General features: G+C 35.0%; 1 protein-coding gene across 3 annotated transcripts; it reads left to right on the top strand.

Annotated features, from left to right (window-relative positions):
- Positions 1 to 9,914, top strand: LOC134844418 (uncharacterized). Of its 3 annotated transcripts, XM_063861088.1 has the most exons (8): positions 1 to 341; positions 792 to 929; positions 1,378 to 1,440; positions 2,655 to 2,837; positions 3,267 to 3,381; positions 4,445 to 4,695; positions 8,756 to 8,990; positions 9,234 to 9,914. In XM_063861088.1, the coding sequence occupies exons 1-8, from the start codon at positions 323 to 325 to the stop codon at positions 9,817 to 9,819; spliced, it is 1,590 nt and encodes a 529-aa protein (XP_063717158.1). In that variant the 5' UTR covers positions 1 to 322; the 3' UTR covers positions 9,820 to 9,914. The 3 variants fall into 3 exon arrangements, with proteins under 3 accessions (XP_063717158.1, XP_063717156.1, XP_063717159.1); XM_063861086.1 differs by lacking the exon at positions 1 to 341 and having other exon boundaries at positions 457 to 929; XM_063861089.1 differs by lacking the exons at positions 1 to 341; positions 792 to 929; positions 1,378 to 1,440 and adding an exon at positions 1,711 to 1,766.
- Positions 9,915 to 17,421: the final 7,507 nt, after the last annotated feature.

Here is a 17,421-nt window from a genome sequence, read left to right as displayed (position 1 = left end):
ATCTGAACTGAAACAATTGAAAAATGACATGAAAAGAACGTGATCCAGTTTATGGTTCAGGCCGATTTCTTGTTAAAACATCAGATTCGCTTGTAAATCGAGTTGTATAAAATTGTCTTTATGTTGCGCAATTGATTTCAAAAATGAGTTTTTTTTTCAAAATTACGTAATTTGTTAGATTCTATTTTCAGTTTTCAATTTTTTAGTATATATATATATATTTTACAATTTTGGAAGACAGACCTAGCAAAATTTTACACGCATCAATTTTAGAAAATGTCTTTCTACATGATCAATCTTCATTAAATCTTGGATTGTTTAAATGGTGAACAACATACCGGGTGAGTTATGGTCTAAAATCAAATGATACATCGATTTCCAATTTAGGTCAATTAAAACATCACTTATGTTTTTGAAGATATGTAAAAAAGTCCATAAAATATAAAAACGCTTCGGGTCAAACTGATCTGCTAATGCTTTTTAACACTACATCAAAACCATCTTTATTTTCATATTTCTGCGTTCATTTTTGTACAGTTAAAACATCTCAACGTCTCCACATATATGCAAACCCTGACTTTGCTTAAGTTTCTTGTTGATCAATGATTTTGCGATTCCTTATAGCCCTTTCTGACCTTCGATAACTTGTAGAAAAAAAATCCAGAACGTTACAAAAATCAATTGATAAATTTATGATAAGAATTAGCATATACCAAACTTACTTATAAATTTTCGAAGGCCATTTATGCCGTAAACAGTCATGTTTTTTGCTGATTATGACGTGTTCGTAGGTCCCGCTTCTCCTACTGGTGATGTTTCCCCCAAAAGGACCGGCGGCGGCTTCCAGCTACTGGACACTGACTTCATAAGAGATACGTTCGGCTTCTCCAACCGGGGAGTGATCAGTGACCGCCGGAACAACACCAAAGGCAGGGGCGGATTTAGGGGGGGGCGGGGGGGGCGGACGCCCCCCCCCTCAGGGATTTGACCCCTTGCCGACCCAAATGGTCCCCCCTTTGATACTTTTTCAGAAATCCATTTTTGGCTGACCGACCCTAAAATTTTTCTAAAGGCGCCTTCGGCGCCAATAAATGCTATTTTTGAGGGGGAGCGCGCGCCAAAAAAACGCATTTTTTTTTTCAAAATTTTTCAAAAAGTGCCCAAAAACGGCTTTTTTTGACTGTTTTTTCAAAAATTTGACTGCGGCGCAGAAAATTTTGCCAAAATAAGGGCAAAACAGTGCTTTAGGAGAGCGCGAAAAATAAAAATCAATTTGGTCGACCTAAAAAAAAAAAAAAAAGGTCGTCAAAATTTTGGAAAATTTTTTGAAAATCCGCCCCCCCCTCGAGAAAATCCTAGATCCGCCCCTGACCAAAGGTATCCAGATTGCGACGAACGTGGACTTGTCTCAATGGTGCGAGGAGGAATTTATTCATTTAGGTGAGCGAAAAAAACTTTAGAATACTTTCTTACCACCCAGAGAGCACATATAATTGTACTATTATTAAACTAAGACAGAGGCGGAACTAGGAGGCTGGGAGGGGGGACTTTCAAAAATATTGTCCGTCGTCCAAATTGATTTTGCTAGCACTCTCAATGCACTAAACAGACCCTGTTTTGGCCAAATTTTGTGCGCCTAAAATCGCAAATGTTTACCAAAAATCGCTTTTTTTGGCGCGCGCTCCCCTTTCAAAATTAGTATACATTGACGCCGAAAAATTTTCTAAATCCGCTCCTGCACTAAAAGACGCCTATTTTAGAATCAGGTAAATCAAGTTGACGTTTATTTATTGCCAGTGTGGATCTATATTTTTCTTGAGGGGGGGGGATTTTTAACATTTTTATTTGAAAATTTTGTTGACCTTTTTTTTAGATAGATCATATTGAGTTTCCGATTTCTTTAAATACCATCAAAACCCTATTTTGACAAAAAAAAATTGCACCGCAGGCGAAGTTTTGACGTTAATTTTACCAAGTGTTTCAGATAAAATTTCTCAAAAATCATTCCAATTTCTCATTAAGAAAATGTTCAGGGGTGTCGAATAATGTCCTGTAAGGTTTCGTCCTTGGCGGATTTAGTCCGCGAGCGTATGATCTGAGTGCTGAAAGTTTCACCCCACGTAAAAATAGATGGAAAGAGAGTGCAAAAGGTTCTTAGGCTGTAGGTAGCTTTCGTTTTCACCTCAGGCTGTTGTTTTCACGTCTTAATTGCCTATAGTAATATCAGTTTGAAAAATCATAGTTAAAAAATTTTCCGGTCAACTACAGTTCAAATTTTCAGTATCTCCGCGCAAAATTTATTGAGGAATTCGGCGTTTACTTGGGAAATTTAATCTGAAACATCCTGTACGTGATTCAAATTGAGAAAAAAGAGCAGGTATTATCAAACAGTTTTTGCAATCAGTTAACAGTTTTGTCAATAACGACTACATGCTTAACGACTACATGCATGTTTTTTGAATTTTTTCTGGGCTGGGTAACGTTCCCTTAAGCAACGAGCACGGATCATGTTGGGCCTCATCGGAACATCCGACCTTTCGATTGAGAGGCGGAGACGTAACCACTTCACCACCGCTCCCCTAAAAATACAACTGATAATATTACAATTGACTGTCTAATGGCAACTAGTCTATTTTACCACAATCTGTTTCCAGAGATGCCTGATGACTTGATTGACAAACTGGCGCCCTACCTGGGCAAGCGGGGCCTTGAGGCCGCTCAGGCTCTGAAAGAAATGCCATTGGAGATCACGTGGTTCGACGCAGATCTTCTCTCTAAGGCGGTGATGCGATACTGGGCCAAGTACTATGCTAATATATACGACGAATCTGTTAAGTGTACGTTCACTTCTCTATAAAAATATGAGTGTCATTTTTGAAAAAAGTGTTTGAACTTGTTTTGAGAACTTAAAACATTAAAGGGCTCTGCTCGCATTTCATTTTGCGATGTCGTAAAAGAAACTGCGGTATCGATTACCAAATGATGTCACATTTTTTGATTATATGATCAAGTTACTGAAGACTTAACGAAAAAGCATGTCGACCAAAATGTCGACATGCCGACCAAAATTGGAGGTTAGAAAAATTGACTGAATATGTTTTGTAACTATTTTTAAAAAAACGTGTACAATTTGTATTATTTCAAAAGTCGCTTTAAATCATAGAAACGATTTTGTTCTTATTAAGGAACTGAAAAATTGGCTTCAGATTTGAAAATTTGATCAATTGTGATTGCAATTAATTTCCAAGCAATTTTGCGAGTTTCAGCGATCAAAGGGAGACATCTTCTGAGTTGGGAGGAGTTGGATGTCAGAGTCCGAACGATTATATACGTGGTGTTGCAGCAGGTTCCCTCAGTGTCAACTGTGCCCAACTTCTGGAAGTAAGAACGGACATAGAAGCATTGTAATGGTTTTTTAATTAATTCTCAACTCCCATCAGTTTATGTTAGGCTATCCATTTCTTATCCATATCATTGGTTTGGAGCACAGCAACTTCATTTAAAATGTATAAAATGCTACATCACACTGAACAGGGACAGATATAGGGGGTAGGGGCGCAATTTCGGCACACTCGCCACCCAAAGATCTTAACCTTCCGTAGTAAATTAACTTTTGAAGTCTTTTACTCCACTTTTGATTTTAGTGCCCGCACCGAGCGCCCATGGATTCTAATAGATTATAATGGATTATCGAGACAAAAATAATCCATTATAATCCATTACAGATGTAAAATTCACATCACGAAATCGATTATATTGCCATTATAATCGATTAATTCTGAAAAAATATAATCATTATAATCGATTATAATCCATTATTTTTGTCACTGAAATCGATTTTTTTTGCCAAGATAATCAATTATAATTGATTATTTTTAAATGAAAACCCATTATAATCCATTTCATTTTTAGAACTAAATTCGATTATTTTTTTGCAGGCTAAAAGGGCAGGGTAAACTGGGTGGGGGGGGGGGGGGGTGGGGTAAACTGCTAGGGGGGGATGGTTTATTGTTCGACGTTTGAAGAAAGTGACGGAATGTTTGTTCTTGGGTGGTTTTTTCTTCTGAACAGTTGCGACTTCTTAACTAGCTATTTTTGATGGGATTTTTTTTTTATATATCATTCGAAAAATATTGTTGTCTTGAGCTTAATTTTAAAAAGCTATTTCTACTGTGATCGTTTTTTTTGTAAAATAAAGAAGTTTGAAGATTGTCAATTTGTTGGTCTATTTAATATTTTGCCATAAGCGAAATTGGTAGTGTTCAAAACCTTCAAAAAAACATTCAAAACATTCAAAAACTTTCCATTATAAAAATTTGATTAATTTTTACAAACCGATCACCGCTGTATAGACTTTAAAGAGCAGAAGAAACATTCAGAGGGCGTCGCCCTGATACGAACGGTCATGTTCTATACTTTAAAAGTAGTTTTCTATTTGCTTCAGTCATTTAACACGCCAGCACTGGAAGCACGTGCATTCTGAACTGAAGATAATGTACAAGCGAGACCTGCTTCGGAAAGGGGGCGAGAGCGAATATTTTAATGAGTTCCTGAAACAGGAGAATCTGTTGAATGAGAAGACTGGAGGGCAGCACAAAATGGTCACACTGCAGTTGCCAGACATCAACTCTGGACTGAGTAGGTCCCTGGATAACTTAAACAGCAGCACGAGTGGCTTCAAAGAAGAATCAAGTGGTGAGTCATGCTGAATTGTTCGAACTACAAAGAACCGATCCTGAGCGGCAGTTTTGAAAAATTGTGAACTTGCCCAGTATTCAATTTGGTCTATTTAGTTCGATCTATTCGAAATCTATCTCTATATTAAACGAATGACATGTTTTTCGTCTTCATAACAATCGATCTATTCGAAATCTATCTCTATCTTATATATTAAATGAAAGTCTTTATATGCTATGGACGCAACGTTTTAACTTTTTTTTCCCAGCACAGCGTTTAAGAAGACTTAGATCAGAAGTTTTAAGAATCGTTCAGAGCAACCATCGAGCTCAAGTTTTAAGAGGCGTTTAGTCAAGCAAGAACTTTCAATCATTCTAAATTCTGGATTATTCTAGAAATCTTTCCGAAAAAAGTTCAAAGCTCTTCAAACAAGATGAACTCAATTCAGTTTCAAGGCTAGACAGTACCCACCCACTTACTATCCAAAATTTTGCGTTTACAGATTCATTTCAGTCTAAAACTAAATGACTAAAAAGAGCAACCTCCATGCTTGCAAGAACCAATTTTTAGTAAACTGATTTGCGCTATGAAATAACTTGAAATATTTCATAGCTTGAAAAACTTGTTAAAAAAATCAGACTTTTCGCAAACCAAGCCGATCGAATAAAATATTTCAAAGATTCATAGCTTCAATAAGAAAAAGATAAATTATTGCAAACCATTTTGGTCTATGAAATAGTTTAATAGTTTGAATATCTTGTTTAGAAAAACTTGAACTGTTTGTGAATTGATTGGCTCTGTAAAATGAATGGAAATATTTCAAAAGTTCATTGATTAAATAGCTTGATAGAAAAACTTCAACTTTTTGCAAAATGATTCTTTCTAAAAATACCATGTAATAATTCAAATCTTCCTCGTTCGAATGGCTTCAGCAGAAGAAATAATTTTGTTTGCCTTCAGATTCGCTTCAAAAAATAAGTTGATTTGTTTCAAAGTATCATAACAAGATTCGATTGCTTAAAAAAACTTGAAATTTTCACGAAAGGATACGGTCTAAGAAACAACTTAAAGCACAGAGGAGAAGCTGAGCTTCGCACCACTTGAAATACACATATAGCTCCAAAAGTCATAAGACAATATGTCTCAAACATAAAAAATTTTGAATGATTTTGTTGAAAAAACCGAACGCTAAAATATCAAGAACAATTTTATTGCAAATGTTAAAGAAATCAATTACCTTCAAAAGAAAAAAAATGATTTGGGCTGAACTTTTGTTTTGATAACCAATAGATAAAAACGACCAGAAAACATTTTGATTGAAAAATTGAGATAGAAAAAGCACCAAATATACTCGAAAATTGTTCGTTAATTTTTGCAAACAAACAATTTTGCATATCCAACAAAGTTAATTGGGTGTGAAAGGCCCTATCCGCTTACTGCTATAATACAAGACCAAAAAAAACAAGTTTTCAAGAACTTGATGCAAAATAACAAACAATTGCCACAGAAAAGAATTTGCTGAAAATCTGACAAAACACTGAAAACCTATAAACATAACCCAATTACATCAAAAACTATAAGTTATGAACACATTATTCGCAACGGAAAAAGGTCTATATTACAAAAAACAACATAAAAAAACTGCCTCTGAAATAAAAAAAAACACGAAAAACTTTTTTTTGTCAAAACTGCAGCCGGAGAAAACTACACTTCTAGAGCTCGTGCAGAACTTGGCACCACATTCCTTTGCAGACAAAACAGTCGAGTCAACCTTGCAGTAAAAATCTAGAAGTTTATTTTTTTTGACGTATTGAAACAATACTTTGAATCATCAGCTTCAATCAATTTCAAACAAAATTGTTCAAACCTAAAACACACTTAACTAATTAAAACTCAAGCTAATTTCACGCACTTTTAGAACAAAAAAATCGAGAGCCATGCATCCCAAAAATTGAATTTTTTTTCGCAAAAAAATTGCAGCTGAAAAAAAAGTCAAGTTTTATTTCCAACAGAAAAATTTGGCGCCCGTAAAAACCAGAAAACCACGAACTATATTTATCCTCATGAAAATCAAGAAAAAAGTACTTGAGAAATCTATCAAAAGAATTTACGGAATTATTTACCCGGCAAGTAAGCCGGAAAATTTGTGTCGAAATCAATACTGCCGACAAAAAAATCAACTTCAGCTGTAAAATAATTATCAATTCAGTCGGTGAAGCCAGCTGTTGAATTGCAGCCGTTAGACGTGCAAGTTGGGTAGAAATTGAGAGGCAGGTTGAGATGACCAAACTTCAGTCATCCTATGGATAAAGTTGTTAGCAGGAAAAAAAGTCTGTTATCCGATTGTAATTTTCTTGCTTATCGCAAGAGTATGAATCCAAAAATTCATTGCTTGATCGTTTCAATAGAAGAACTCAAGTTTTTTTGCAAACAGATTTGCTGCATGAAATTACCTGATATTTTGAAGTTTTATTGCTTGAACAGCTTGTTTAGAAAAAATTTAATTTTTCTCAAACTGATTCGCTTCACGAAATTAATTGGAAGTATTTAAAATGTCGTAGCTTGAATAGCTTGCTCAGATAAGTTCAACTTTTCGCGAACCGTTTGTTGTATAAAACGGTAAGTTTTCAAACCGATTTACGATCTGGCTCAGCTTGAGATTGTTCAAAGCTTCATAGCTTGATCAGAACAGCAACTACTTTTTTGCGAGCTGATTAATTACTGGAAAAGGGCTTGCTAGTATTAAACAAATGACAAGTTTTTCATACTCATAAGGCGCAATGGTTAAAATGCGGCTATCGGTCGCAACGTGTAAGAAATTGATATCTGCCAAGCTTGAAAAGAGTTTTATAGAACTACGTTTTCTGAATCTAGAATATTCTCAAATATTTTGGTAGGTCGCTGCTTCAGACAATTTAAACCCAATCAAACTTCAAGACTAGACAGTTCATATCGTTTTCTTTTGCCAAGGGATTTCTCGAATATTTGTTTTTATAAAACGAGCGAAACTTAATACAACGAAAATCTAAGATTTTAAACGCTTGATGCGCTATCAAAAAACTGAAATTTTTCAAAAACTCATGATGAGCTTTCTTTAAGAACGGATATTTTGTGAACCGACTCGTTTTCTCTGAAATTACAAAAAAATGTAGTTTCATCGCTTGATGAGCTTGATCCTTATTTTTGCGTTTTGTTCAAAAAAAAGAAAACAATAAAGCTTCTAAATTTTATCTCTCGATAAGGTTGCCTGAGAAAAATTGATTTTTTTTGCGAACAGATTCACTTTGAAATAACTAAACCTTCATTGCATTACGAGCTTGCTTTGATAAGCTAAATAAGCTTGCTTCGACGTGAGCAACCAAAAAATGGAATTTTTCAAAATTTCGCCGCTTGAGTTTGCTCAAGAAAAGTTATTTTGTTTCGCGAGCCAATTAACTAACTCTGAATTAAGTATAACTTTTCAAACTTTCATTGCTTCATGAACTTGTTTTGACAGTTTGCGCTATAAAAAAACTTAAATCTTTCAAAACTTTGACGCTTGATGAGCTTGCTTAGAAAAATCTTTTTTCTCAACAAATTTACCTCTCTGAAATAATTACTAGCCTTTTGAAGTTTGCTAACCAATTCACGCTATAAAAACTTTAATTATTTCATTGGTTTGACGCTTGATGAGCTTGCTCAAAAAAACTTAGTTTCTTGAAGCGATTTGTTTTTTGAAATAACTACAAATATTCAAAGTTTCTTCTTCGATTGAAAACTTCAATTGGCTAGAAAATGATTCACTGTCTCAAACATGAACCTATCAAATCAAAAAATTTTATCGCTTGATGAGCTTGTTTAGAAAAACTTTTTGTGAACCGAAGTTTTATTGCTTGATAACTTTCGTTCGAAAACTTAAAGCTGAGAATAGATTTTACAGAAATTTGACGATCATTGTTTTTTATTTCATCATCTGATTATAGTTACATCTTTCTAGAAAATTTACGAGAAAAAGCTAAAAATAGATAAGAAAGTAGAGAAAACTAAATAGACCTGAATATTCAAAATTGCAGAGGCCATTTTTTTTCTTTTATTTCAGGAGGCCATGGGGGCAGTGGCTTCTCAATTAAAGACAACCACCTGCTCTCCCTCTCTGCCTGCTCGGGAGGAGGAGGAATGGGCTCCTCTGAGCTCTCCTCGGCTGCCTCTTCCAGCTGCAGACCCCATATAGGCAGTCCTATCCCTCATATTGGATCCGTCAACATGCGGAGGAGCAGATCCCCCAGCATGAACGGCCAGCAACTCCTCATCGACAATTTCGTGAATTCAGATAGGTGAGCATAAAAACTGAGCGAATGGGGCGCTTTTCTTTAAATACGAGGTTATGAGTACAAAAACAACCGTGAGTTTTGCTTGCGAGGTTCTTTTTGAATTTCTATTGAACCTTTTTCGAGCACTCATTCAACGCCAAATTTGTTTACTGAGTCACAAAATTAAGAGAACTAGATTTATTTTGGGTTTTTAAAATATTGATGAATAATTGAAGCTTTTGGATCTAAACTAAAGTTTATCTGCAGTGCCGGCGATGAATCACAGTTGTCGGCCATCGAAGTCCGCGCCTGGGACAAAGACCCCTGTCCCTATCCGAACAAGAAACACGACCACTTGGGCCGTAAACACCGTTCGTCAAGCTTCAACTCAAATGCCAATGAAAACAACTGCGATATCAAAGTTCCGCCTCCCGGGTACAGTGAGATAACAGTGGTAGATGACATAACAGTCATGCACAAGTTGGAAAGACAATCCATATCTAAAGCATCTTCTTGTGCCTTCACGTCGTCAACTCCTGTGAGCGGATCTCCGAACCCCTCGCGACGAGGATCTTTTACTTTGGAACCGATTAACAGTCCTGTACCTAGTAGGCGCAGCAGTACACACAGCAAATCAAGTAACAGACACAATGAACGGGACAGAAGAGGTTCAATGATCAACCTGTTGCCGCCCTTGGATAACAGTTTGCGCCAAATATCCGACAGTAAACGTGACAGTCAGATTAGAAGCTTAGAAGCATCACCGACAACTCAGCGAAGAAAGATGCTCTTTTCATCTAATAGCATCACTGACAATAACGGAAAACTTTATGTACCTAGTTTTGGACGATGATTTGTATCAATTTGAATATACTCAGCCAATAATGATTTAGTTACGCTTCATTAAATGGACTAGCTTTTTTCAGTGACTAAAAATGCTTGCAGGAAGTTGTTGTTTTGATGAGCATAGTAAAGATGAGAATGAAGACTCTGCAATAAGCTAAAAGGGAATTCAATTCAGGATTGCTGTCAACAAAAAAATTGAAAGTTTATTCCTCGTGTATCAAACAAAATTCAGACAAAATTTGAATCACGATACTTAATGATATGGGAGGGGATAGACAAAAATCATTTTGTATGCTTATTAGGGGTCTGATTGAAACACAATTAATAGCCAAAATATAAAACCAGCATGATTATACATTATTTATATTAAATTAAAACCCGAGAAAAAGAGAAACAATAGAAAAAAATACAAACTATATTGAATCAGCTTACGAGGTTGTCCCCGTCAAACAAACTCAAAGAGATACATGATAGTGCAAACACAACCATTCCATAAAAAACATAATCATTTAATAAAACTACATATAATCAAGAAACACGGTTTCTATACTAGAAGCTCTTACCACTAATAAAAGCTTCGCACCCCTTGTAATACAACACAAACATAGCAAGAAAGCAGACAGAAAAAAGTCGAAAGCCGCTGTCAAAAAAAGAAGTTTTTAAAATATCGAGAAAAGCTAAATCTTTCAAAGTTTTCATTTCTTTGTCTTGAATAAAATTTAACTTCTAAAAAAAACATGAACATAAAAAAAATCAACAAAAGTAATTGACTAAATAACGGCATTCAAGCCGACAAATTTTAGGCAGACACTCGTTGCCTAAAAAAGGTTTTCATAAGCAAAATTTAAAAACTTTTAAGAACTATCATTTTACATCATCAAAAGACTCACAAGCATAGTAAACTTGTTTGGCTCGTTCAGCAAGAAAAAATGATGTCACTAAACCCAATAAGCATAAAGTGAAAAATCAAAAAATAAACAAAAATGTTTTTTCATTAAGTTTTTTTAATTTGAAATTTTAAAAAAGAAAAGTATAAAAGAAAAGTCCGCAAAAAACCTGGTACCTCAATTAGCTACGCCAACGTTGCTTTAGGATTGGTATCTAAGAAATGAGAAAAAAACTGGACCGTACACGGTTGCAACACTCTTGCTTATAGCAAGTGTAACCAAAACTGTGGCATCTGGAGTTCGCAGAAGATCTATAGAAGGCTATCTAGCCTTTCTAAGGATAGTCCTTTTCTCTCAAATACTCACCTTCCAAATTAAGCATTTGGGTTAAGCAAAGGGCTGTTTTTGCAACTCAAGACCTACTCTTTTGCGGCGTCTGGAAGTTTCGAAAATTACCATTATTGTACTTAAAATTGGTCAGGCTGTATTAGGCTTGAAGCTCGAGGTCAAAAGAAAGCTCGTCTTTAAACACAATTATTGCCATGTCATGAGAGGGAATACAAAATCTGACAAAATCAAAGTGAACGCCTTACTGCTATGCTATGTACCTCCGTCGCGTGTGTTTGCTATTATCACTTTTGTATCTGACCGTTTCAAAATTCCGAACTCGTCTTGATTCACAGTGCTTGTTGCCAACGAGTAATGCAAATTAACTCAGCGCAAAAAAATTATATATGCATACAGTTCTCAATCACGGGCACAAGAGATTATTTGGTGGTAATTTCCATTTTGGATAAGCTATCTCAATTATTCAGAAATTTCAAAACAGTTTATATCAACACGTCAATTTTTGCATCATGTTTTTGCAAAACTGAGTTATTTTTACACATTTTGCTCACAAAAACCATTAGAAATTTGAATAATGTGGAAGCTAATTTGGCTATCAAAGTACTGATAACAATCACGCCCAAATACCTCAAGGTTCATGTACAAAGTTTTGGAATGTGATATGTTTCACCTCTCCTAAAATAAATGGGATAACTTGTCCCTCACACTTTTTCCCACAGTTTAAGGAATTTTGTGTGTGAACATTAAGGGCAAAACGTGTGTGAACCAAATGTGTTTCTGTTTAAAAGACAAAGAGGAAGCTGAGCTTAGCATCTCGTGCGTTACCGAATAGATGTATAAACAAAACATTATAAACATTCTAAAAAGCAGGACGCAGCAAAAAAATTATTTTTAGTGTATTAGCGTACGACAACATCAAAAGAAAACTCTAAACCTGTTAGAAAAAAAAACCGAAAAGTTCAAAAAAACTCATTATTGAACTTTTATGAAAGTGCAGTATTCCCAGTTTGATAAAAAAACAAAAAAAAGATGCAGGAAAAATGTATATCGATACCTTAAACATGTGCAACTTGTTAGTGAATATTGATACTTAAAATTTTTTATATTCGAAATGACTGCTTAGTTTGATCAATTTTGCTTTAAGTTTTTCAAACTTAGGTTCCGTCTATCTTTAGTGTTTCAAAGGAACTATGGCGTAGTTTGTGTTTTTTTTTCTTTATTTTGAATAAATTAAAGAAAGCTCCTATGTCGGCCAAGTGTACGCTCTTTCGGCCTGGTTCTGAAATCAATTCAGCTATAATCCAGTTTTCTTTCTAATTTGAATACCTCTATTTCTCAACTGGCTCAATCGCTTTTGGGTGAAAGAAGAACAACAGAAACGTTAAGGAAAAAAATCAAGGAAAAAGTTTGAAACCTAGTTTGAATCCTTGGAAAAAACTGTTATCCTAGTTTCATTATGAAGTAATTCTACATTAAGCATAGCATCAAAATTTTTGACTGCGTTCAAACAACAAACTATTTTTCGATAATATATTTTGCGCAAGTATTTCTAATAATTCAATTTTGCTGAAAGATGGTGAAACGCAAACATCCTATCAAAAACTAAAATAGCACAAAAAATTGTATGAAGAATAGCCGGTCACTGTGCAAGTAGCACAGAATGATCCGACCCAAGTCTTAACAAATTCAATGTTTTTTTTTCGAAGTGGCGTGATAAAAATATCTCAACGAAAAACAAGAACTTAGACATACTCAACAATCATAGTAAAATAGGCAAATTGGACAACAGTTTTTGCAGAATGACCAAAAAAACAAAACAAAGGTATAAAAAATCAAAAAGTTCAAAATTTTGTTCAAAATTTGCTCGTTTCATTTGCTCGGATTTCAAATTTTAAACCTTCAACACATCAAAACTTTAAAACTGGCTTTTCTCTATATTGGGACATTTTTCTGAAAGTTTTTAGGCTCGCTCGAATGAAGACTGAAGGAGTTTCAATATGATATATCACTTGACCCACTCCGATGATTATTTGTGGTACCTGATTGTACTGGAAAAATTGAAGAAAAAAAACACACCCGAATACAAAGTTCTTCACTGTTTTCAATAGTCAAAACAATGATGTAAAAATTTTTAAATAATCAAGGAGCTAGAAATCTATTGAGTCCAATTAATTGGTATTAAACTTGATCCTCATAAACCAAAAAACAATGATTTGAAAAAAGGAAAAGCTACTAATTTTTAAACAAAATTCGGTGTTTTCGATTGGTTCTCCAACTGGATAAATGCTTCCAAATTGAATTAATTGACTTTTGCGCGTCCAGACAATTCGGCCAAAGACAATTCAGCCGATTTGAAATTCAGACAATTCAGCCAAAAGTATGCAGACAATTCAGCCAATAGTGACCGCCGCAGTCTGCAAAATTTAGAGCCGTTATCGCCGCGCCCACCGGCGACCTTAAACCGAGAAATAACTCCAATTCCGATTTTTTTCTTTCGAATCTAGGGTTTTGTAAAACTGGCTGAATTGTCTCATGCTGAATTGTCTGTATATTTCTGGCTGAATTGTCTGTATTTCAAAATGGCTGAATTGTCTTTGAGCGAATTGTCTGTGCGCCGACTTATGATATGATAAAATTTGATTCAAAGTTACTACACAACGCTCACCAAAGCTAAACGAACAGATAGTGCTAGAAGAAGTGCAACTCTCGGCAGAAGCAGCTTGTGAACAAAACTTGTAATGTTTGTACAGTTTTAAAGAAGTCTAGCACTTGTTTACAGTTGCCCTAACTTTTTGCTACTCAACTTTTGATCGCGCCATTTTTTCCATACGTTTCTACAGCAACGGTTTATTTCCACGCCATAATTTTACCCCTAAAGTTATTGTTTCTGTTATAACATCTCACCGATATTCAAGAAAAAAGTAATTGAGTCTTATCAAGTCAATACTCAAAGCGAATATGCGGAAAATAAAGTTTCCCTATTTTAATACATAGGTCTTAATTAGGTCTTAGTAAAAATCAGATAAGAGCTGACTGATTATTTTGACGAAACTCTAGCATAGATTTTCAGTTCACTCTTGACATTACTCATAATTATTTTCAATCACAATAACTGGTAAAGTTTAATTTCGTGATTTCTTCTAAAAACAAACGTATTCGATTCATTTTTTTGTCATGAAGCTGACAAGAAACGTGAAATAAATACTCAATCATCAATTTAGCTAACTCCGACATGACCGAAACTTCAAATCTCCAATTTTTGGTTTGCAGACGAAAATTTCAAATTAAGCGCTAAATTTTCTGCAAGTTTACTTTATTCATATCAGTATGGCTGTGGCAGCACCTTATTGCCTTTGTTTGATTACCAAATAAAAGTTTATAAAAAAAATGTACAACATTTTTTACTAGCCTAGATAAAGCTAGCCCCAAAAATCAGTCCGCAAAAATGTGTTGGGTTTCGAGTAGTCAAATAAAAGTTTCCTTAACACCAGTTACCTGGTTGATTCTTTCAATTGCAGCAAAACTTTACCAAAAAAATCCAGATTCAGGTCGTAACACTTTGTACGAGTTGAATCATGTGCTTGCTTTGGTATATAAAATTGCTCCCGTCTGAGCTTTGGCAAAAAAAAGCTTAGCAATTGGCAGGATAGTTTTCGAGAAAAGTCAAAGAGTTTCCAAAGCAAAAACGTCCGAGTTTCAAAACTGACTTCTTTGAGCGCCGTAGCTTTTGCTTCAAAAAATTGGACGCAGCCAATTGTAAAGGTAAGCGTTCAACGAGCTGTTATTTTGATCAATCCTTGATATCAGATTTGACAGGATAGTTATCGAGAAAAGCGGTCAGCAAAAAACAGTCAGCAAATCTCAAATAGATGACTTTTCCGAGATTCATAGCTTTTTATGTAGAAAAAAAATTAGCTTAGTTGCCTAAGCAGATGTTTATGTAACTTGTTATTTCAATTGAAACCTAAAAACTCAGATTTGAGAGGGTAGTTTTGGAGAAAAGCCAAATAGTTCCAAAAGACAGCGATAAAAGCTTAAAACAGTTTCTGAAACCATAACTTTTCGGTGTAAAAAAATTTGGCGTCATCGATTCTGGAGGGGAGCTTCACATCACTTCAATATCTGAGATATCAATCGAAATAAAAGCTATAGATCTCCAGAAAAACTTCAAAAACCTGTCAAAAATTCAAAATTTTGATTTTTCCGAGAGCAATAGTTTTTTGTATAAGAAATTAGGGAGTGGCCATAACTTCTTAACACCCGTAAACCCCATTGAAACTAGAATTTTGGATTTGTGAGAGTAGTTTGTGAGGAAATGAAACAGAAACCAAAATTATGGGTCAGTTATCTTCCCATAGACACTTTCGAAGGCTGTCGACAGTGATGTATCTTAAGAAGATACAACTTTTTCAGTGATGTAACTTTTTCAAAACGTCTCAAAAACACACAAAACCCAATTTCATTCATTTTCATGAAACTTGTTTTTATCAAACAAGTTAAGGCAAGCAGGCTAAACAATACACTCGAATTTTGAATAAGCAACAGAACAAAACTTACAAACCGGAAACAAAGCCGATACCAGTTGAGCCGAAAACAAACTTTCTAAAAAAATCTTTGTAAAGTTTCAAGTCCGCCCTAAAACTACAATGAGAAACACGTGCAAATTTTATGGTACTTGCTTACCGCACAAGAAAAATCCGTGATGTGTAACCCTGAGAAAAATTGAGCAGACAAACGAAAATACAACCCAATTTTTATCGGAACAAGTTTTCAATTGCAGCAAAACTTTACCAAAAAAATCCAGATTCAGGTCGTAACACTTTGTACGAGTTGAATCATGTGCTTGCTTTGGTATATAAAATTGCTCCCGTCTGAGCTTTGGCAAAAAAAAAGCTTAGCAATTGGCAGGATAGTTTTCGAGAAAAGTCAAAGAGTTTCCAAAGCAAAAACGTCCGTGTTTCAAAACTGACTTCTTTGAGCGCCGTAGCTTTTGCTTCAAAAAATTGGACGCAGCCAATTGTAAAGGTAAGCGTTCAACGAGCTGTTATTTTGATCAATCCTTGATATCAGATTTGACAGGATAGTTATCGAGAAAAGCGGTCAGCAAAAAACAGTCAGCAAATCTCAAATAGATGACTTTTCCGAGATTCATAGCTTTTTATGTAGAAAAAAAATTAGCTTAGTTGCCTAAGCAGATGTTTATGCAACTTGTTATTTCAATTGAAACCTAAAAACTCAGATTTGAGAGGGTAGTTTTGGAGAAAAGCCAAATAGTTCCAAAAGACAGCGATAAAAGCTTAAAACAGTTTCTGAAACCATAACTTTTCGGTGTAAAAAATTTTGGCGTCATCGATTCTGGAGGGGAGCTTCACATCACTTCAATATCTGAGATATCAATCGAAATAAAAGCTTTAGATCTCCAGAAAAACTTCAAAAACCTGTCAAAAATTCAAAATTTTGATTTTTCCGAGAGCAATAGTTTTTTGTATAAGAAATTAGGGAGTGGCCATAACTTCTTAACACCCGTAAACCCCATTGAAACTAGAATTTTGGATTTGTGAGAGTAGTTTGTGAGGAAATGAAACAGAAACCAAAATTATGGGTCAGTTATCTTCCCATAGACATTTTCGAAGGCTGTCGACAGTGATGTATCTTAAGAAGATACAACTTTTTCAGTGATGTAACTTTTTCAAAACGTCTCAAAAACACACAAAACCCAATTTCATTCATTTTCATGAAACTTGTTTTTATCAAACAAGTTAAGGCAAGCAGGCTAAACAATACACTCGAATTTTGAATAAGCAACAGAACAAAACTTACAAACCGGAAACAAAGCCGATACCAGTTGAGCCGAAAACAAACTTTCTAAAAAAATCTTTGTAAAGTTTCAAGTCCGCCCTGAAACTACAATGAGAAACACGTGCAAATTTTATGGTACTTGCTTACCGCACAAGAAAAATCCGTGATGTGTAACCCTGAGAAAAATTGAGCAGACAAACGAAAATACAACCCAATTTTTATCGGAACAAGTTTTCAATTGTACAAACACTGAAAACAAAGGTCCTGCCGGAAATCAAACACCAGACTTTAGGGTGCAAAAGCAACCGCGTTACCTCCAGGCCAATTGGGAAGGAACCTGAAAGGGCCAATGAATAAAGCAAGTTCACTTTCTTGTAGAAGCTGCTAGCGCAAAAAAAAAATCTGGTTCCCGATTACAAGCCGTGCTCTGGCAAGTGTAATGATTTTATATCATCATTTTTTTCAAACTTAGAGTTCTTGATAAAAACTAACTAATAAGGTGACACTTTTTCCAAACTCGTTGATTTCGTATCAGCTTTAATGTTATTTGTAACATTAAACAACCTAATTAATTG

The sequence above is a fragment of the Symsagittifera roscoffensis genome, chromosome 4 (genome assembly GCF_963678635.1).
Source record: "Symsagittifera roscoffensis chromosome 4, txSymRosc1.1, whole genome shotgun sequence".
Classification (NCBI taxonomy): domain Eukaryota; kingdom Metazoa; phylum Xenacoelomorpha; order Acoela; family Convolutidae; genus Symsagittifera; species Symsagittifera roscoffensis.
The sequence above is the reverse complement of the archived record's forward strand: the minus strand, read 5'-3'. Positions and strand labels throughout refer to the sequence as shown.